Source organism: Zeus faber (genome assembly GCF_960531495.2).
Source record: "Zeus faber genome assembly, chromosome: 6".
NCBI lineage: Eukaryota > Metazoa > Chordata > Actinopteri > Zeiformes > Zeidae > Zeus > Zeus faber.
In genome coordinates this window covers 20,595,547-20,617,894 of record NC_137201.1, presented here as the reverse complement: position 1 = coordinate 20,617,894, position 22,348 = coordinate 20,595,547, and the positions used below count along the sequence as shown (strand labels likewise).

Genomic DNA, 22,348 nt, shown 5'->3' with positions numbered 1-22,348 from the left:
TCGCAGCTGATGTGTCCCGATTTTTTTAATAGGTATAATAAACAAAAAAACATTGATTATTTATCCTGTGCTTGTCTGTTTTACTATACTTTTAAGTTACTCACCAAAATAAGCGCAGCAGTCCATCTAGGCATTATAAATCCGTCCATGTTTGTTTACAGTTGCGTTAAGACACGGGCACGGGTTTCCAAACAGGAAGCGATGCTGCGTTCATGGGAAACCCGGAAAACAAATTTGTTTTCGGATGAGATGATGCGTTCACTGGAACTCGGATAAAAAAAATTATAAAAATTTAATATCTATTACATATATTTTAATCTATCAAAAAGTTCTTTGTGTGTGTATTTTTATTTGTTTGCTTATAAGTTAAACATTATATAGAAACGTTAATAAAATATCAGTTTTTCAAATTGATTAAAAAACTCTGCTCTTTTTTACAAAATATCGGTCAAAACATCTGTGATCGGGGGACTAGGACTCAACGAAAATCAGCATCTGGCATCGAACCGAAAAATCTGGCATCGGCCGGGCTCTATTCTATTGTGACCAAATCACGCAGCCTTGTCTTGCGTTGAGACTCCAGGCCGTGTCTTCCTTCCTCGCAGGCAAACGACAGCAATTTCAGACGAACGACAATGGGAACCGTCAAACCTTCCATTAAGGTTTAAAATGTTGACGTCTCCATATATGACCTGACATGAATGCTGGGATGGAGTGACGTGGGAGTGTTGGCTGATCATTGTTTTCGGCTGATGTTCAGCCTCCCGACCACGTGGAAAGGAATTCTTCCCTCCGCTTATAATTCATAATTCATCAGGTGGAAGTGAGGAAATGCAGCGCCGGGTGTAGCATTTCATCAGAAGCCACTCGCGTCTTCATCACGTGTCGCGACCCCTCGAAGCAGGCGAGGAAACGCGACTGGTGTTGTCGTCCTTTTTTTTATTTTTATTTTTTATATACATTTACCAAGCAATTAACGCCAAATGAAGAGAGCCTCGTGACGCCATCCCTGCCCTTGATCAAACGCTCTCCGTCATCCCAGCGGCTGCTTGGCAACCCGGCAGCTCTTCAGCAAATAATTTGCAGCGCGGAAATGGACCGCCAAACCTCTTTTCACTCCAAGGACCTTCCAGCTTCATTTTTTAAAGACACATCAATGTTATATTAATCCACAAATAAAAATAATAATAACCGTTAGGTAATCCACTGCAAAATGTTATGGATCATTTTAGCCGTGTGCCCTCCTCGGTGCTCAGCTGCCAACATTTCTCCACAAACACACTGTTTGTGGAGAAATGTTAAGATTGCACGGTGGCGGAGGGTCATTCAGATCGGTGGCGTCTCCAGCAGATGGTGTCGGGCTCGGCGTCATTTCAAAGATCAGCGCTCCGCGATGGGGACGAGATGCTTTGACGCCGCCGAGCGGCCCGTGCTGTCGGACTGTGGCCCGCCGCTTTCGTTTCTTCCTGCGAAAACTCTGTGGCTTCCACTCTTCACTTCCAACCCACACGACACCGGGAACCAAGCTTTTTTTTTTTTTTTTTTTTTTTTTTTTTTTTTTTCTCCCCGAAAACGCCGGCTCGTTGAACCCTGAAACGCAGCCGCCCGACTGAGCTAATATTTATAAGGGAGCATTTGAAAGGTTTAAATCTGGACCTTCTAATGATTTTGTCTGGCAGACCAGTGCTTCTAGACGGCTGCCATCTGGATCAAGCCGTATATTTGGCAGATGGATCGCGCCACTTTAATTGAGTTCTCCCGGGGCTTACAGTACCAGCAGAAAATAGCGACGGCTATTCTGCGCCGGCCGCCCGCAACACCGTTACGTTGGATTCCGCCCTGTGGCATTTAGGTTCCTGATACGAAAGGGGTCTGTCCTTTATGTACAGCTTTTTTGGACTTCCCAGAACTTTCGGCACAGATGTGGCTTTTGTAAACTACAGCACGGTTATCAGATTATTACGCTTGGTGCCTTGCTCTGCTCCGCTCCAAGGCAAAACCCATTTCAAGACACTTTGAAAGGCACCGCAGTGTCTGAAGCCAAGTCAGGGCATGTGTGATGACATTGTTGTCCGCTGTGGGGATCGTCAGACGCCCAAACAGTAAAGATGACTACACTTTGTATCATTTCTGCCGTTGGAACATCTTCCCGATGACGCCTTATGATGTTATTATGATAAGTTTATGTGAAGCAGTGGTAAGAATTGAAGCCCACTTGGCACGCTGGTGGATGTGCCAGGGACGGATGTTTGCTGCTACGTTCCAACCTAACGGATGTAACTTGCATTTAGTACAAATATTTTGTGGGATGGATGAGATAAATATTCACGCCGCAGAGGTACCACATACACAGCAGAAAATCCACAAAATGAGACACGCCATCTTGTTGCTGGGATGGTGGGTTGTGTGGCGATAGGAATTTTGGTCTCCTTGGGAAATTGCAATAAAAAGTCTGCTAAATGCCGTTAACATCGAAAAGAAGCAAATTGGATTTGCAGAGTTTTGCCCACACAACAACCGTCCATTGTGGGCTGTTAAAGCCCGCCTCATTAGATCAATTAATTTGACTTGAGTTGTTACCATAGGCAACCAGAGGTTGACATCCGGTATTTCCAGGTTGCTTGTGTGGCTGCATGCGCATTCTGTTTGCAGCTTCAAAGCCCTGCACAAACACCGTCATCTTTCAGTGTATAACGATGTTAAGATGGTGCTAATAATGAAACAGGGCTCTCTCCTCATTTTCCACTCGACGCTGCCAAGCTGTGATTATGGGATTACGCTTGATCTCAGAATCACAGTGATGATATACTTGCAGCTGCAGAGATGTACAATTCAGCTGGAACCCAAGTGGTAGGCACTGCAGGGCTTAATATGTGGGTGGCAGTATGGCAGGTGTGTGTGTGTGTGTGTGTGTGTGTGTGTGTGTGTGTGTGTGTGTGTGTGTGTGTGTGTGTGTGTGTGTGTGTGTGTGTGTGTGTGTGTGTGTGTGTGTGTGTGTGTGTGTGTGTGTGTGTGTGTGTTAAAATCCCGCTCCGACTCATATTTATAGTACATTGCTTGCGCAAGGAATACTGTGTTTTTCTGCATGTTGCGCTGGAGAGAAGCGGATTGCTGCAGGTTCGGAAGTGTGAACTTCTTCCTCCTCTCTTCTCCCCGGGAGGCGTCCTTGGCTCCCGGGGCTCTTCTTCTTCTTCTTCTTCTTCTTCTTCCTCTTGGGGGGGATGATTCACCTCCCAGCTCTGTGTGCGCGCACAGTGTCAGCTCTGTTTTACCTCATCACGCCCCTGCTGATGCTGCAAGCGAGCCTGCCTTGGCAAGCCAGTGGTCCGCACTGACCCCGTAGTACTACAGGAGCCCCACAGGCTATTTTATGTGTGTTTCCACAGATGGGGACATACTACCAGCTCCTCTCACCCTTTCATAGAAAGATGCCTTTCGGCTTTTTTTTTTTCCCAACACAGCGCTCGGTATCATTTTAAAGAAATTGATATTGTCTTTTATACCGGAAATACTCAGTTTAAGGTCAGATGCTTCTTCAAGATAAAAACAATTTTTTTTTTTTTGCCTTTTACTTTTTGTACAAACCTTTAGGGTTGGGTTAGTGTTGGCTGATGGACACTGAAGTGATTAATTACTTGGGGGTCAAAATGTGGAATTGAAGAAAGCAGAATATTTCAATGCAATACAATATTTCAAATCCCGTAGGCCAGCACAACTCAATCTTGAGTTTTGCGGAAGACTTTAAAGGCTCACATGGATTTATTTCAGTGTGAAAGTAAATTTTGTACTTGTGTCAGTACTTTTTAAACTGCAGCATGGTCCTTTCTAATGTTATCCACCATGTGCAGAACTGCCTCTTCAGGGTTTATTTTTTAAAATAAAGGGGTTATTAATACTTTAAAGGGTAAATATTTATGATTAACGATTTGCAACTTTTTGAAGATCATATGCACCCATTTAAAACCAATTCATAAAATATATTCATTGAGCAAGAATTTACACAAGCATTGCTTTAGAGTCCATTAAATGGTTGTAATTATTTTCTACCTCTGGAGCCCGATCAATGAAGGAGATCCGGTGGTGGAGGGCGGCTTCCCTTCGCCGCCGTGAGGGGTCGGCGGGGGTCCGGAGACCCAGCTGGGCCGGCGCGCTGCGAGCAGCTGCTGTCATCTTCCACCATCGCTCCGGCTAAGCCACAGTGACAGCCCTGACCATTCCCTATCTGGCCAGCAGGGGCTGTCACACCCGAGCCAGACCCCAGCCCTAATGGACCCGGGAAAGTCATCCAGAGATTGGATTGGAACTGACCTTTTTTTTATTTTTTATTTTTATTTTTTAATAAAAAAACAAAAGGGGGAAGAAAAAAAAACCCCACGACCCGTCGTTGGCGACATATTCCAGAACCGACCCGATGCGCTATTTTCTCAGCCGTCCAAGTCATTGTGCAATCGATGTTGTCAATCAATGGAAACAAAATAATGAGTGAGACGTTATTTCTTCACCCTTAAAAACGATAATATCTCGCTGCGTGTGGTTTTGTGTGAACTTGTTTCTATCTACTCCGCAGTGACTGCTTGAATGTCAAACCAATTGTTGTGTAACGGGGCCGGTTCCCCCCAAAGACCCCAGGGCACTCTAGGACCCATTACGATGGGGGGGTCCAATAACCAAAAGCAGGGTTAATTCCTCTGCTGCCATGTGATGTAATAGCAGAATATTAGGTAGGGAACCCCCTAATCCCCCAAATCATTAGGCCGGCTGCATTCTTTTACAACAGGCCCCTTGGGATTTAGCTGTGTAGTGATTTATTTTATCCAACATAATAAACCAGTGATAACTGGAACGCCGACCCTCTGTTGGTATCATCTCTGGGATGTTATTTGAAGTGCAGTTTTCCTGGGTACGTAATGCTGCTCTGCTCTGACTCAAGATTGGAATTTACCTCCCTCTTCGACGTTATTTGTTTAATATCGGCCTGTCATGGGAACTGCTCTGTGCAACCTCTGTGCAGCCCTTCTCTTGTGCCACTCGGATATTTCAGTCGCAACTACCAGGTATTATTATTATTATTATTATTACTATTATTATTATACGGTATGCACGGGAGGTAATACGAAAGAGAAAAGTGACTCCCAAACTAGGGATCGGGGCAGGAAACATGCAAACCATAGCTGAAAAATGTAAAAAAAGAAAGAATAAGTGAATTGGATATAATTAACCATGTAGTTGTGACATCGGTGATAGTACTGTGGTATTATGTTGGGTTCACCTGATCCTAACCCCTAGCGGAGAGACAAACCAGATGTTGTTTTTCGGGAAGAATCATGGACCCCGAGAACCTACTAATTTTAGTCAAATCGTGGTCTGTTCTACACGATACGTCTAAGTAAATAAACATCCCGGAAAAATTGACTGTGCTACAGTAGGTTTTAGTGACAAAATCGATGTCTTTGCAAGTGAACATATTAAGAATTGCCGCTGTCGGATGCAAGCAAACCACACCAATCGCCGTGGGAACGTTCGGATGGTGTGTCCCATCTTTTCCTCTATTTCACCGCTGCTGTCTCCATCCCGTCTCCAATTCCACAGTTTTTACCGTCAAATCACGGATGCTGAATTACTGTCCAAGACCACAGCTGGCAGAAAGACAGACAGACAGACAGACGGACAGACGGGGGCGACCACATTTTCAAACCCCCAAAGTCCGGGACCCTTACATGTACTGCGTGTTCATGCACACGCACAGGTATGGGCTTATGCAGGCACCATAGGTGTATTCATCAGGATGGGGGGGGGGGCTATTATTATTTGGGACTCGGGACACACAGCTTAAAACCGGAGCAATCCCGGACAAACCGGGACCGGGTCGCAGGAGTTGTCCGATCTAATCCCATCACAACACAGAGGACTAAATCATCCTCTGTCTTCTCTCTCCGGGGGGAGAGGCATTAATGCTCCTGCGGGCAGGGAAAAATCCATGCCGCCAGCACCGAACATGAGAAGTGATGCATTTACCGGGGTCAATAAATCCTTCACGCTGGACACTGGAGGCAGGCATTTCACTTGGAACAAGCTCCCCTCGTGCTGGTGCCATTTGCAGTAGGAGACTTTATCTGCCCGTGGCACATGTTTCCAAGCAGAGCAGAGCCGGGAGAAATAGTTTTTCACCATCTGCTCTCACGCTCGCAAAGCAGCAGGAACAAACAGGTTTGGAGTCTGTATTTTCCGCCGTCACACTCGCCGCCCTAAAACCAGGGCATGGTTTTAATAACACACAATATATGAACAAACACACCATAAATCGAACCCCCTACACGCTGTGGACGGTTCTCTGAGGGAATTGACACCTCCTACTGCATTCCCCTCCTTTATATTTAGTGGCTGTGGATCTAAACAGCACGTCCTCCATCTTGGACCCTGATAAGAGCTCGAGAAACAGAATCTCGGCTTTGTTCTATATGATAATGGCCTCCTTGTCGTTGTTGCTGCTGTTGTTGTTGTTGTTCACACACACAATACGCCGCGAGCTTGTGTTTACATTTGCGCAAATCGATAACTGAGAGAGAAAACGAAAATCGAGCCGCTGCGCGTCCCGATCATTGTTGGGCATATGCGCAGAGAAGGGAGACAGGGGTGCAGGTTGCGCCACGATCTCCCCCTCTCCATGCGTTATGGGGACTTGGAGAGGGAGCGGTCGGGGCGCCCACCATCCTCGCTCCGCAGCGCCGCGCCTGCCCGTTCCTCCAAATAAAACAAATAGAAACGGTGTGTTTTTAGTTTTCATGTATTTAGACGTCCTCCTTCAACTGAACCGAAAAAGCATCGCGCTTTGGAGATTACTTCCAGGAAGTTTGTGAGAACAGTTGGGATCATGTATTGACAGTAACTCAACAGGATCCTCACTAAACGACAAAAAGGAACGGTCCAGCCACAGGTGGTGCACCCTGCTCAGTGGCTCCTGCAGCTGCTGGTGTTTCTGGTGGTATGCAAGTAAAGATATGGCCTCGCATTCCATCAAATTGGATTGTGTTGATGTCCTTTTTAATTTGAGACAGAGTTTATTAAGGCTAACCCTAACCCTTTTTTTTTTTTTATCTGAATTGTGCTTTTCTAGTTGATTAGATTATTTTGTAAACAATTCGGCAAGAACAGGTTGATGTACGCTGTGAATTGTTTTCTTTTAAACCGGCTGCAACAAAATCCAAGGGGTCTGGATCTATATACTGCACATCCCTGTTTGTTTATTATTTATATCCTGCGTTTCTTTATAGTTTTTATAGTATCGATTTTTCATATTGACCTTTCCGTTTCTACTAAAATTATAATTTTTTTTTATGTGCATGCTTTATTATTTTTGTCAGTGGGGAAACTATGAAAGCCCTCTTGAAAAAATGCTTCATACATTATAAAGATTGTTTTTGTATCTTATATCAGGTCGACCTTTTAGTAGCGCCAGTGTGGCTAGTAATGCATCAGTATTTTCGCGCTACGCTCACCTCTCATTTTACTGCCAACACCAGGGATCGTGCCCCTGTGCTGTTTGGGAAGGGGGGCTGGGCACTAAGTGTTCCCAGAACATGAAGTGCCATATATAGTGGTTCCAGCTGAGTGCCAAACTGTGCGTGCCGTTGCTTTCTTGCGTTATTCTATTCTCATACTTTGGCAAGTAGTGCTTCCATTAGTTGTTTTTTTTTTTTTTTTGTTTGTTTCAGTTCCAAGTGTCAGCTCAGAAATATGTTGTATATGTTAAATTTATGCACAACTTTTATCCACATTACAGCGATATCTGAGGGAGATCCCGGGTTTGGTTCATGACTAAATCAAACACAGTATGTCGTTTTTCGGGCTGAATGAATGTGGGGGAAAAAAAACATCCTCCTGTAAGTTCTGAGGATTCTTGACTATGCAAATTATATTTGCTTGCCCGAGGCGATGACTACTAATTCTGCCGGCTTTTTTTTTTAACCTTAATAGACTTTCTCTCAAGGCCAAATTAATTTCTTCACTAAAGGAGAGGAGCGTGCACCTCCACCCTCACAGCTTTAACACAGATTCTTTGGGGTCTTTGATGGGCTTCAAAGGCATCCTCTGACACAAAGTGCAATAGCATCAGGAGCTCTTGTGACTCAGAGGAAAGACCTCATCAACGATACTTTCCATAATGAAGAAGCTACGTCTCCATTGGCTGTTGCCAGGCAACTGCATCAGCATTACTCTAGAAGGCAAGGAGAAGGGGCAGGGAGAGTGATGGAAGAGAGATGCTGAGTATATAGGCATCTGGGAGAAATCTTTACATTTCTCATTTGCGTATATTTATGTGTGGTTTATTTGTGTATCTTTTACTACTATTGGACTGGGTTGTGGTACGAGAGCAGATAGACGCCAAACCACAGGAGAGACAGCCAGTTATTTTATGACTGGAGGTTTACCTGATTTCTGCATTCTCTTTATATCTCCAATGATCAAAAACCTTTATTTTTTTGTTTTTTTTATGCATACCAAATGGAAAACAAAAGTGTCCGCACATGACTTCCTTCATTCATGGTTTATTCTCTGTCTGGAGAGGTTGTTAGTTGCTGGGCAAGATTAGATCTTGGGTCTTGGGTCACACGTCGAGAGGCATCATGAAGCATGCCACGGATTACCTTCCCTGTTATTTGGAATTGGGTCAGCTATATGAGTACCAGTTAGATTTGGCCAATAATGCAGCATGCTCTTGATCACAGCGGTTTGGGTCAGAAAATGCATGAATATCTTGGAGAAAACAATATGGTCAGAAAGGAGGCCGGTGGTTGTTGGTCTGATTTTGCTGCAGGAGGAAGCTGGCAGTTGTGAAGGTCAGTCTGACTGGCCAAACAATGTCAGTAGATCAATTGGGAAAGTGTAGAGGGGTAATAGATTGGGTAGAGGAGACTCGAAAGGGAACCGGTGCCGCAGAGCGGGAATGACCGCTGCCAGTGGGGTTAGTCTGTGGGCAGGCCTGTATGGTATTGGCGGTGGTAATTGGGGATCGAGGGAAGCCACTGGGCATGTCTGTGCAGCGCCAGTGCCGATAGTTAAGGATCACTGTGCAATGTGGAGAAGTGATAGGCTGACTCAGAGTGAAGGCTGTGGGGTGTGGGTATGAAGGCGGTGTAGTTCTGGGAGTCCACGACTCACCTTCTGGAGGTGTGGGACTAATTCAAGGAAACCTAGTGATGCACTCGATAACCCCAGTGAAATATTCACACTGGCGCTCGCAGTGGTTGTCACAGCTTGTTAGCCAACTAAGCCATTTGGAGCTGGTTTATGGAGATTTATGACCGCACTGGCTGAGGTACTCTGCTTAAGCGTAGGGACAAGTGTGGGAAGTTGTTTAAACTGTGCTTCTGTATGAAGCCCCCTAATAATCAGCACAAGGGATTTAACATCGGCTCCTGTGTGTCACTGTACCGTATGTCGGTCTGATGTCATACTTAAAATCATCATCATGCAGTTAAATACTTTCAACCTCGCCTTGAATCTTTGACGTGGGATTTTGAATTCATGAGCAGTTCTCTGTGATTATTACCATAATAATCATGAGATTGTTCCGCATCGTCCGGCCCCGGTACCAGTATTTCAGTCTCTCCTCTCGTGCCCTTGTATGGTGCGCCGCCCTGCCCGTTAGATGGTAAGGAAGATGGAAAGCGGCGAGTCTCGCCGACAGCGCTTGTGTGGGAGTCTTAAGTGGCATACTTGGCAACAGACGCCTGAACACATGTTCCGTTGACCTTTCACTGAACTGTGCTGGCACCGCATGTGCAACCCATTTACAGAAGAATCTTCATAAGCTTTTGCCATACGTCTCTCTGCACTGCCATGCCCCCCACTCAGCCCCCTTTCTAAATGACATGTTCAGGGACAACAGGCGAGGGACGTCTAATGGGTCTCTGGATGTCTTTGCCTCTGTCTTTTTCAGTCAGCGCAGCCAGGCGAAAGAAAACAAACATTGGATTCTGTATACGCTTATCTTTTTATCTTTCCTCAGCAATTACCTTTGTGACTATTGAGGCCGATGCACTTCCCACGTAATCTTTTTAGTGTGTGTGTGTGTGTGTGTGTGTGTGTGTGTGTGTGTGTGTGTGTGTGTGTGTGTGTGTGTGTGTGTGTGTGTGTGTGTCCCAGTGAAAGTCACATTAATAAGTTTAAGCACATCTCTTTTTAGACAACGTGTTCCAATTAGGCCCACAGGCTTGATTCATTAACCCAGATCAATAAGTTCACCCTACCCCTTTCACTTTCGATTGCCCCCATCAGCTAACAGCTGAATGAAATGTTGTTTTTTTTTTGGGGGGCGGGGGGGGGGTTTACAGCCATTGTTAGATTTCCTCAATGATTTGGTTGCTCCATTCATTGAATTGGCTTATAATGTGTTAAAATATTTTTCTTACTTTTCTGTGCTGCTTTTGCCCCCCAGGATAAAACCCTATGATTATTTATCACAAGTTAGTTCAATTCGAGCAGGTCTTCAAGACAAAGCTGTGACGACTGCTTTGCACAAATACATCTGTTCATTCATCATGTTCGGGGCTCAGTGCTAAGGACTGTCAGTTGGGCAGTCCACGGCCTAAAGCATGTTTTCTTCCTCCGCGGCTTTCCGAATTTGCTCCAAAAACAGCTCGACTCCTACAGTGTTTCAGCCCGCTTTCGTCTTTAAACCGCAGCGTGACGGGAGGATAAAAATAGGCCTATTGATATCAACTTCAAGCAAGAAAGAAGATTGAAAATGGATTGTGTCTGAAGAGATCCGATGATGAAGATGCTCCCGATTAACCTTCAGAGCAGAGGAGACGCGTTGGCCGGAGCCTCCTGAACGCCCAGCCCCTCGGGCTGCGCCTCCTTCCCCGACGCTGGAACCTGATTGGTATGAGCGGTGCAAGGCTCTGTATTGAATAAACCCAGCTCCATTTACATGTCCAAACACGGGTTGTGTGTTTGTGTGTCTCTCTGTGTGCATAATGCGCATGTGTGTAATGCGATAGACTGTGACACTATGGAACCACCGGCTCTTTTGGCGGGCCGCTGGGCGGACCCGGCGGCCTCTGGGCAGACCTGGGGACATGTAGAGAGGAAGGGCTTTATTTATCCTTTATCTCTGGAATCTATTGTTAAGACCTTCAGTTATACCGAATAGTTGTGTTGCGTAAGTCAAACCTTTCAGGAGGATTGTTGGAAGGTTTGAAGATGCCTCATTGTGCTGGCAGGAATCTGCTTCAGAAAGGAGGACAAAATGTCAGAACCTTGTTCTAGGTTTTCTGAAATGTCTTGAATTCTCCTCTTTCTTTTTTTTACTACTCATATATTCTTCTGCCTTTCTCTCTCTCTCTCTCTCTGGCACACATCTTGCATTCCTGTCGGCACCCCCCCCACCCCCACCCCCCACACACACACCCGCCTACGTTCACACCCCTTTCTCAGGTGTGTCTGTGTACCATGACATCTAAGCCTCACCCTCCTCTGATGAAGAAGCACAGCCAGACGGACCTGGTGAGCCGCCTGAAAACCCGGAAGATCCTCGGGGTCGGAGGCGAGGACGACGATGGGGAAGTTCACCGCTCAAAGGTCAGCCTCCATGTTATCGATCTGCGGGCATTTCCATTTACGAGTGTTTTTTTTCAATCTTCTTCTATCAATCAATTCTCAATCAGATGTGTATGTTGGTCTGTGTGCACTTTGACATCCTAAAACGGCTCCATCACTGACCACCACTGTGCTCTCAGCCCTGATGCATGGACAGTTCACCAGCGACGGCTCATTATTCATATATAGTTTGCCCCTCACGCTTAAGTGAATCTAGATCACTTAATCACTCCAGATCTCCAGAGAGATCTTTACTGGTTCCCTTGGGAACGCCCCCCCCCCCCTCTCCGGCTCTCATCCTCCATCACCACCTTGCATGTAGACTCACAGTCAATTGGACGGTGATGTGTGAGCTAACACAACGCAGCGTGCGAGAACGGGGACATATTTCTGAGATCCAGCGTCACAAACCGACATATCCTCAGACGGAACAACATGTTTCAGACGATATTTCTCCCAGCCCCCTTGCTCGGATTTTATAAGAGCCGGCGTAGGCAGAGCGCAGTGGGCTCCCCCTCCGGGTTCTGAAATATTTATCAGGCGCGTCGGGGAAAGGCGGGGCCGGCGCAGACAGGGCTGCGGCGCACGGCGGAGGCTCCTGGCCTGTGATGAGACGAGATGTGGTTTATGAAAACAGTGTGACAATACAGTACGTGGAGCCGCAGAAGCAAGAGCGCGGTCTGGAAAGGGAAACTGCCGACGGGGTCCGTGCGCTCCGCGTAAACAAAGGAGGGAAGTCCTGCCCTAGTCCGCTGCCCATCTGTCTTCCTGCCTCCATCTCTCTCTCTCTCTTCCCTCCGGTCACAGAGAAAATATGTTGTTTGTTCCGGCATTACTCGCATGTGATTGGGGGGGGGGTGGATGGCGTGTGTCACGACGCGCGTCGCTCTCTCTGAACGCTTCCACCGCCGCTTCGAGGCTGACGCCGACATGGGGTGGTTCCCCCACTGGATGCCCGCGCCGAGTCTCTTTTAAAACATTTCCCTGATGGTTATTGCGTCTGCTGAGACGGGGGGCCCATCCACATCAAACGCCGCGTTACATTCTGAATGCGGGGAAGAGGGGGTGGGGGGGGGGGGCTGAATAAAAGACAGCAACAAAGCTGCTCGGAGCCGCTGCATTTGCGCTGATCATTACTTCTACTGTACGCTGAATGCCGCCTCTTGTTAGGCTGGAAGAATGATGGACTTCAATACCAAGCAGCACCAGCTCTGCTTCAGCAGTTCTCTATAGGAGGCTTTGTGGGGTTTCTTTCCTTCCACTTCATCCATCTCAAACTCCACCCTCCCCTCCCTCCCTCCCTCCCTCCCTCCCTCCCCTCCCTTCCTTCCTACATCTCCTCCACCCCCGGGCCAGGCTTGAACCATCGGTTGGGACCTGGTTCCTGCTAAATATTTCTCACGGCCGTCATGAATATTTATGTGTTCCCGTCAGGAACAGGAAGCCTGATTCAGACCGTCACGTGGTCACTACTGGCGGTGGCAGGAAGCGGAGCCAGCGAAGATGGATTCCTGCGCACACATGTTGGATGGGTTCAGTGGCGTTCAGGAGACCGAGAAAGACAAAAAAAAAACCCAATCATGAAATCAAAATTCTTCCCTTCATGCTATTTATTCGCTTATTGTTCATTTATTTATTCTGATTTCACTCCTCTGTAGAGAAAAAGCCTGTAAATGTCTCATGCACATATTTCTCTTGGTGCATGGATGCTTTTCGCTGTAAGTTCAGGTGCCTCAGGCCCGTGTGTTACAGTACCGTAGATGTGTCTTCCACTGTCCCGGTAGGTTTGGACTTTAGGTTTACAGCCTTAGCTGCTTACCTGGAGGCCGAAATCGGCAGAATACTGCAGACGGGCAAAAAACTGTACACAAAATAAAAAAGAACATTGGCACACATTCCTAAACACCGTTCAGGGTTTATTCAAAGTGTATTCATGACGACACACCGAGGAAATTAACCAGAGAATTCAGTCGAACGCTGACCCCCACCCCCCCGGCTGATCCGGGGCGACGCAGCCAACCATGCCATGCCTTGCCCGTGTCGCAGACGGGATGTGGACGCGAATTGTTCCAGGGTTGGTGAATGGTTGGCTTTGAAGAATTGGTGAATAGCTCGCTTTGGGGGCTTTCACACACCTCCACATATACAGTACAGTGTCGCTACTTGTTCCGGACGCATCTTTGTGAACCGTCGGCGCCGTCCTGCCCGGCCGGCGCGCTCACATCCACTCATTATTTTTATGCCTGAAAAGGTCAGTGTGCCTGAAGACCGTCTGCCTCCTGTCTGATTCATCCCATAAAGAGTTGAGAGGGCTAACGAGGCCTTTCCAAAGGGTTAATGGAATCCGCGGTAAAACATTGGGAAATTCAAGAGTCGGGCTGACCGCACCTTCGCCCACAATGAATCATGAATTCGCTCCGACAAGTCAAGCCACTGAATATAAAACTTCAATCATTGTCAGGTTGTTTGAGGGGAGCATGCGAAAGAACCTGGATTCAATATTTCGTTTTTTTGTTTTTTTTGGTTTTGTTTTCCGTTAATTGCTTTCACGCGGTGGGAGGCGTCACGAGCCGAATCCTCTGTTTTGACGGCTGTAGGTTTGACCCTAATTATTCCCTCTCCTTCATTCGGTCATTTCGCCGGCGCCTCATGCAGAAAACTACTTTCCAATTGATAATGACTTCCGTCTCAACGCTGCCAAGCAGAATCGGAATCTGCCGTGCTGGTTTTCATGCTTCCATATTTTGGTTCCATGGAGGAAGATGAAGCGTCCCCGAGGACGGACGTGTTCAGCGGTCGCGGGCGACAGCTTCCGGAAAACAAAAAGAAAATTCCAATAAAAGACGCGCGGAGGCTCGGCGCAAACAACTAAGAATTAAGGATTGTTCTTTCAGTAGCTCTCTGCCAATAATACTGTATTTATTGTCTTTGTCCTTTCTCTGGGGACATTTATTTGGCTTTTCCTCCACACCCTTTCCCCTTTTGATGTAATAAATATAGTGTGTGATCACTAACGTCACACCAGCACATTAAATCAGAGCCTCGTCGCATTTCCTCTCATTTGCATGTTACGTTTGTACGTTATTTTCCTGTTCCTGCTAAATGACATTTTCCATTGTCTTCAAGGATGCCGCCAGTGACCAGTTAAATATTGTTGCCGCTTTCACTGTGGGATTTCAAAGTGTCCCACAGTGACACATCATAGCCATTCAGACTGACGGAGGAATTAAAAAGATGGCTAATGGTCACGGACCATTAGCTTTTGGGGCCAACACAGACCTTTGGCACATCAGTGGAGCTTCCTGGTGGTCGATCACAGCTGCACGGTTAATAAATGTTTGCGCTGATGGTGGGTAATTTATGTCTAATAGTGGGTTTGCACAAATGAAAGATCTATGCTCGACAGGTGATCGCTTGAAGAGAGAAGAACAGAGCCGGCATGCCCGCCGTGTTCCCCAGACTCAGTGTTTTCCACACCACTGCCTGTAGGCAATTCACTGCACACGGGTGGAGCTCCCCTGCGTAATATGGATGTTTTGTGTCATGGGAATATCGGCGTCTACTATCGAGAGGAAAAGGGAGATGATGGCGTTCCTTAACTCTGGAATCAGGTGCAGATCCTTGCAGATGTTAGTCAGAATATCTACGTATATGAGCAACATTATCATTGTATAGATAATCAGCACCGGACATTCTAAATCCTTCCGTCCATTTTCCTAAACCACTTTCGTAGTGGGGGTGTGGGGGCTGGAGCCTGGACAGATTCTGCTCAGCCGCCAGGCGATGGAGGGTGTCCGATCAGTCCAACCTGTAGAGGAAACGCAGAGAAATACACATAAAGCCCGGAACCCTTAGAACGGACCCAACTCACAACGGGGGCAGTGGCTCAGGAGGTAGAGGGGGTCGGAAGATTGCCGGTTTGAACCCCGGCACTCCTCCTGGTAGCATGCTGAAGGGTCCTTGAGCAAGACACTTAACACCCTCCCTGGTCCCCGGGCGCCGCTTCGTGGCAGCTGCTCCGGGCTACGTCGGATACTAGGATGGGTGTGTGGTGTCGGGGTGGTGTGGTTTGAGCAGTCACACCTGACCTGGGCCTAGGTAATTGGGGACCCAGGATCAGAGTGGCTGCATACCTGTTGCTCGTTGGTTGGTCTAATGAGCAACAGGTCAAAACCCCCATCCTCACACACACTCAGGAGAGAGGAGCCCTGTCATGACCTGTGTCCATCTGCTCCGGGGCTTGTTCTATCAAGCCCCATCTCCACAATAAAAGTGTGTGTTTTCTACACCCTGTCTTCTGTGTCTCTATGCCCGAGGTCCCTGAACATGGCACTTGGGTGGCGCGTGGTAGGCGAAACTGCAACAGGGTGAATGCGGAGGGCTGATTTCCTCAACAGGGATTCATGAAGTATACAGAATTCAACACATTATGAACCCTTTAACACTGAAATAGAAACAAAATGCTATTCATTCATGATTTATGCCTTCATTGACAGGTGGTGTGCTTTTAACCTTTTTTTCATAAAATGCTATTCATTCATGATTTATGCCTTTATTGACTGGTGGTGCGCTTTTAAAATGTTATCTGTTTTAGTGTTTACTCTTCAGGCAAATTGACCTGTGACCGTGGGGGCTTTGTTGATATTTTAGTTGACGATGGATTGTCAAATAAATAATCGTGATTATGTATTTAACTATATGCCACTTTGATGGCAGCATAAAATTAAACTTGTAAAATACATTTCTACTTGTTGCAGAAGAGCCATTTATTGACAATGAACATCAGAACATAAAGATTTAGGTAGACAGTTAATTTCCCTCAACCCAAATGTGGAAATGAACCTCATATTCACGGCAATGCTTCTAACAATAGTTTCAAACTCCCGCTCAAATAACTGCAATCAGGCGGTTTAACTTGAAGCCGGATGCATATTTGTGTGTACGGAGGCAAATAACAAAACAATGTTGTCTGAAAGGAGCTAAAGGTCTGTTCTTGTTCTCCCTTCCATTTTCCGCATTGCAGATCAGTCAGATGCTGGGAAACGAGATCAAGTTTTCCGTGCGTGAGCCTTTTGGGCTGAGGTGAGATGCGCCGTCACTCAATTCACCCGAGCATCGCCAGCGCAGCGCTGCAAACTGTGGGGAGGGTTCCCCTCGGGCGCCCTAATAGTCACCTCTCTCTCTCTCTCTCTCTCTCTCTCTCTCTGTAGGTTATGGATCTTCATTTCAGCAGTGACATTCACAGTCATGGCCCTGATGGTACGTAGTGGCTTGCGCATTTTAGCTTAGCCTTGTTGCAGTTAAAAGGCTCCTTTTAGACACAGAATCTTGTTCTGCAGCTTTATCTCAGCGTAGCTGCTGCAGCTTACTTTCTTAGAGGATCGTTCTGTAAGAAGGGTTCATTATGTGTCCGTCCACCTTAAGGCTCAGTGTTCTCACTGTACGGGGCCGCACCACATGCAGCAGCTGGCTCACAGAAAGACCTTGTCCTCTGGAAACGCTGCTGTATTTTAGAGACAAGACAACAGTTTTAAGGCGGGTCGGGGTGAACAAAATGCCAGTGTTGTGGTGCGTGACAGCGTTGTGGTGTGCTCTCTCCCTCCTCCCCCAACACAGGCGCTGGTGTTTCCAAACCAGCTCTACGAGGTTGCGTTCGAGGAGGAGCTCTCCACGACAAGCATCTCGGTCCGTCTCTATGGAGGAGCGGTGCTCAGTGAGTCCTGCACTGATTAAATGCATTGCCACTTGTATACACACATATACACACTTGTGCACATGCTCCCATACGGTGTAATCACAAAATAATATGCAAGGAGCCAGCCTGCAATTTGAGCTTATTCATGTGGAGCTGCATCACAGCCTTTGTCAATTTGCATGCATAAGCACTGATGGTTTACATATACGCCAATCAGCCACATTAAGGCCGCCTGCCTAATATTGTGTAGCTCCCCCTTGTGCCGCCAAAACAGCTCTGACCCGTCGAGGCATGGACTCCACAAGACCTCTGAAGGTGTCCTGTGGTATCTGCCACCAAGACGTTAGCAGCAGATCCTTTAGGTCCTGGAAGTGGTGAGGTGAACCCCCCATGGATCGGGCTTGTTGTTCTAGCACATCCCACAGAAGCTCGATGGGATTGAGATCTGGGGAATTTGGAGGCCAAGTCAACACCTTGAAGTCTTTGTCATGTTCATCAAACCATTCCTGAAAATCTTTTGCAGTGTGGCATGGCGCATTATCCTGCTGAAAGAGGCCACTGCCTTCAGGGATGTCCTCAATACCGTTGCCATAAAGGAGTGTACTTGGTCTGGAACAATGTTTAGGAAGGTAGTACGTGTCAAAGTAACATCCACATGAATGCCAGGTCCCAAGGTTTCCCAGCAAAACATTGCCCAGAGAATCATACTGCTACTTACTGCTACCTACTTCCCATTGTGCATCCTGGTGCCATCTCTTCCCCAGGTTAACGACGCACATGCACCCGATCCTCCACATGATGGACATGATGGAACCACAAGAAAACACGATTCATCAGACCAGGCCACCTTCTTCCATTGCTACATGGTCCAGTTCTGACACTCACGTGCCCATTGTCCCGGCTTTGGCAGTGGACAGGGGTCATCATGGTTACACTGACCGGTCCCATACGCCGCAAGCTGTGATGCACTGTGTGTTCTGACACCTTTCTATCATAGCAGCATTAACTTTTTCACCAGTTTGTGCTACAGTAGTTCTTCTGTGCGATCGGACCAGACAGGCTAGACTTCACTCCCCACGCGCATCAATGAGCCTTGGGCGCCCATGACCCAGTCGCTGGTTCACCGGTTGTTCTTCCTTGGACCACTTCTGGTAGGTACTAACCACTGCATACCGGGAACACCCCACATGACCTGCCGTTTTGGAGATGCTCTGACCCAGTCGTCTAGCCATCACAATTTGGCCCTTGTCAAAGTGGCTCAGATCCCTCCACTTGCCCATTTTTCCTGCTTCCCACACATCAACTTCAAGAACTGACTGTTCACTTGCTGCCTTATACAGTATATCCCACCCCTTGGCTGGTGCCACTGGAACGAGATGAGCAATGTTATTCACTTCACCTGTCAGTGGTTTTAATGTTGTGGCTGATCGATGTATATTTCGTACAGTATACCATAGCCAGTGTTTGGCTTGTTACTCAATTTTTTTAATAAATACTCGTTACTCTTTTCAAAAGTAATATTACTTTACTTATTACTCCCGGCCAACAGTAATTTATTACACTAATAGTTATATTACTTTCCGTTACATCCGACAAAATTGGTTATTGCATCGTTTCTCCTCAAAATTCAGACTTTGTATGTGGCCTCTGTGTGAATGTCAGGGAAATCGCTGGTAAGTGCAGCAAACGCTTCGACTACTGACTCTACCTGTGTCTTCTACATGTACTGAAACTAAAACACTCCCCTTACGTAGTCGCGGCACGGTAGCAGACGGACAAATCTTGTAATAATCCATGACCCATCCAATGAGTAATTTCCCGAAGCGCCATGTTCCCTCAGATCACGCCATGTATCTGTCATGATGTACAGCAGATAATGTACAGCAGATATACCCCATGAGACCAAATGATAACAATGATCCCTCCCATCACGGATATAAACTCAAAATGCGGAAAAAGGTTGTAACAAGTCTTTTTTGGGTGGGTAACTGTAATATTATTACTGAACTATTATTTATAATTTGTTGCACTGCTTGTTACTAGGAAAAGTATGATTATCATTGTAACGCGTTACTGCCCAACACTGACCTTTGCATTCTTATAAATAAAGGCTTCTCAAAGTAGGATTTTGAAACAGTTCTCGCTGTGGAACTGTGTAAACTGAGAGCGTCGCAGGGGCAGAGAGCAATCACCCAGAATAAACATAGCGGTGGTGCAGCCTGTGGATTTATCTCAGTCGTGTAGTGACCGTGGGGGGCTGCGGATCAGTGTGTGGGAGAGCTGGTGCTAAATGACTCTGCATTGACACCCTCTGTGCTGCTAAAGTCATCTAATTACACATTATTTGAGGTTTTTCTCTGAACTGCCATTCCCACCGACGGCGGACTATAGAGGCTCGTGAATGCCAGGCGATTGTTTATTACCTCCCTGCTTCGCTCCTTCAGGGGAAGAAATTGTATTGGAGACTAAGGGCGATTATTTAAATGGCCTTGGTCTTCCAGGGGGAACGGGAAGGTTTGTGAGTCAGACAATCATACAATGCTTACAGTTGGCGATGGGTCCGTTAAGAGGAGGAAGTTGAGTGCGACGGAGATGCTTCTTTGACAGGAAAATGAGGAGGAGGAGAGCGGGCTTCGGAAAGAGACGCCAGGCAGTCACCCTGTGTCCTTTATTGACGGCTTCGCCACCTCCCTCAGCTGACATTCACATGCACATATTAACCAGAATGAGGTGAATAATATGTATACGATTATATAATTATAGAACCCAGAATCGCGATTTTTGTGGCGCCGCCCCTTGCGGTCAAATAAACCTCTTGATCTTGAATCTTGAATATTTTGATTCAGGCGTTACATGTGTTATGCGTTATTTGGATTACTTGGACCAACCCAGTTTACAGGCTCATTCCTCAGCCAAAATATCCAGCCCTGGTTTGGAGTGGGGGAAGACTTCCCTGAAACCGTCACCGTTTTGTGAATTTAAAAGATGCTCAGCTCCCTTCACCTGATTGAGTATGAACGGCGTTTCATCATCACTCCAAACGTGCGGATTCCTGCTGCTCTGGTTCTATTATTTCCTGCTTAAATGCACGTGTTGTGAATCAAAATGAACGCGCCAGGAACGGCTCTCAAATTAGGTGCCAGGGTTCAGATACATACGATCGAATAATCATCAAAATATGCTCTGAGCTTTATTGAGATCAGAAATTACGAATAAGGAGGTTTACATGACAGTTGCCATATTCAGAATATTGCCTTATTAAGAATATTGTATATCAGAATATACAATTGTATTGTGCATGGTAACAAACGTGCGTGTTGGTAACAAAGAGGCAGAAACATTGTCGGTACAAAATGACAGTTCAGTTCCAATCGGCTGAGAACTAAAGGATCAGCCTTTCATTCCCGTCTCGATAAATCACCTCATACTGTAGCTTTGTGAATCTCAACAAAACATGAACTTTTACTGGGGAAAAAAAACTCCAAACAACACAAAACTACACGTCACGATAAAGCCCAAGCTGTGAAGCTCCGTGGAAACAACACGGTCGACACTAAACCAATCTTCCAATCTCCTGCGGCCAAAAAAAGATCGTCCCTTTTTATTGTAAATGTCAGTGAAATTCTTAACTGGAGGATAGTGTGATGTCTCTCAAGATGGGGATGGGGAGGTGGGGTGGAGAGGGTGGAGAGGGTGGGGGGGGTGGGGGGCGGTGGGGGTGGTCTCTTCTGCCACACAGATGGAATCTGCAGGGGGAGGATAATCCCCTCCCACCTGTCAATGCCTGTTCCCGGAGCCTTGATAGGTAACCTGTGTGGGAGGAAAAGACGGAATAAAATGAACATGTGAGGAGGGTAATCCTCCGGCAGCACTCTGTCACACTAAACGAGCCACTGGGAAAAAAAACAAAAACATTATTACAGTCGTATTACATCACGGTTTCAGGGCAAAAAAAAAAAAAAAAAGCGAGCCTTGTTTTGAACCTGGTTGTTCAAAACAAGGTTCAAAACAAGGCTCGCTATGAGTGCGAAATGGCCTCCTGTGCGTCAGTCTTCCTCTTGATTATCTCTGCTTCTGACTCGCTGCTCCCTGACCTTTCCAGGCCTGGCCCTCATCATGTGGAACGGACTCTACACCCCGGAGAAGGTCATCATCCAGTGGACCCTGCTCAGCGAAGCCTGCTACTTCGCCGTCCAGTTCCTAGGTAGATGAACCTCGCCAATGATTTACAGCCTCTGTGGGTTTGGGGCGTGGCTGGTCCAGTGTAATGGTTTGCCTTGGAGCGGCCGTTAATTTATTCATCGATTTTGCTTTGCTCTAATAGAAGATGCTTCCTTTGCCTCGATTTTAAACTAGTTGTGTTGCACACACCGATGGTCTGTGCTGAACCCTCACCAGAGTGTGTGACGTCTTTCTACTGCCCCCTTGTGGTCAGCATGGAGGAAAAACAGCGCTGCTTCATATTTAGTCTCACTCTTTGGCGGCGGTCATTCGGGGAAACCCAAACGCGTCCTCCCTCCGTGCAGAAGGTGACTTGGTCCCGGTGTTTCTGTGCTTTCAGTGACATCCATCACCCTGCTGGAGCTCGGCACCTTTCCCAACGCGGCCGTCCTGCTGCTGCTGAGCCGCGTGCTGTTCCTGGGGGTCACCCTGGCCTACTACCACCATCTGGGGCGCAGGTCAAAGAAGATCTGAGCGGGCCCCCCCCCCCGCCGCGGGACGTTGCTCGGGGAGGGAGACTTTTGGCCGCAGGTTACACGGAAAGGAGCGGAAGGTTCGGCGCGTCGATGTTCCCTCCCCGGGATGAGCTCCGCCCCCCCCTCTCCCCCCTCCTCCCTCCCCCCTCCAAGCCCAGGACCTCGAATATTCCCACTCCCAATGTTCAACAGGCGAGCTTTCACCGTCTCGCGGTTCACGCACGGCGACCACAGGATTCCACCCTCACTGCGATACCGAGCAACCGATTCTATGGAACGACGGTTCCCCGGACATGCTGCTCATGTTATGTGCGTGCCTGAGTGGAGTCGCTGTTTGTGTCCTTGTAGCTCCGGG

At 47.2% G+C, this 22,348-nt stretch overlaps 1 protein-coding gene across 1 annotated transcript in view; it reads left to right on the top strand.

The window, feature by feature from the left end:
* The window catches only part of LOC307231285 (CD82 antigen-like), a 60,995-nt gene that overhangs the window by 7,062 nt on the left and 31,585 nt on the right, over window positions 1–22,348 (top strand). Inside the window, exon 2 of the mRNA XM_080001921.1 lies at window positions 11,440–11,583. Coding sequence (XP_079858047.1) covers window positions 11,561–11,583 — 23 coding nt within the window. The 5' untranslated portion in view covers window positions 11,440–11,560. The remainder of the gene's footprint in view (window positions 1–11,439; window positions 11,584–22,348) is intronic.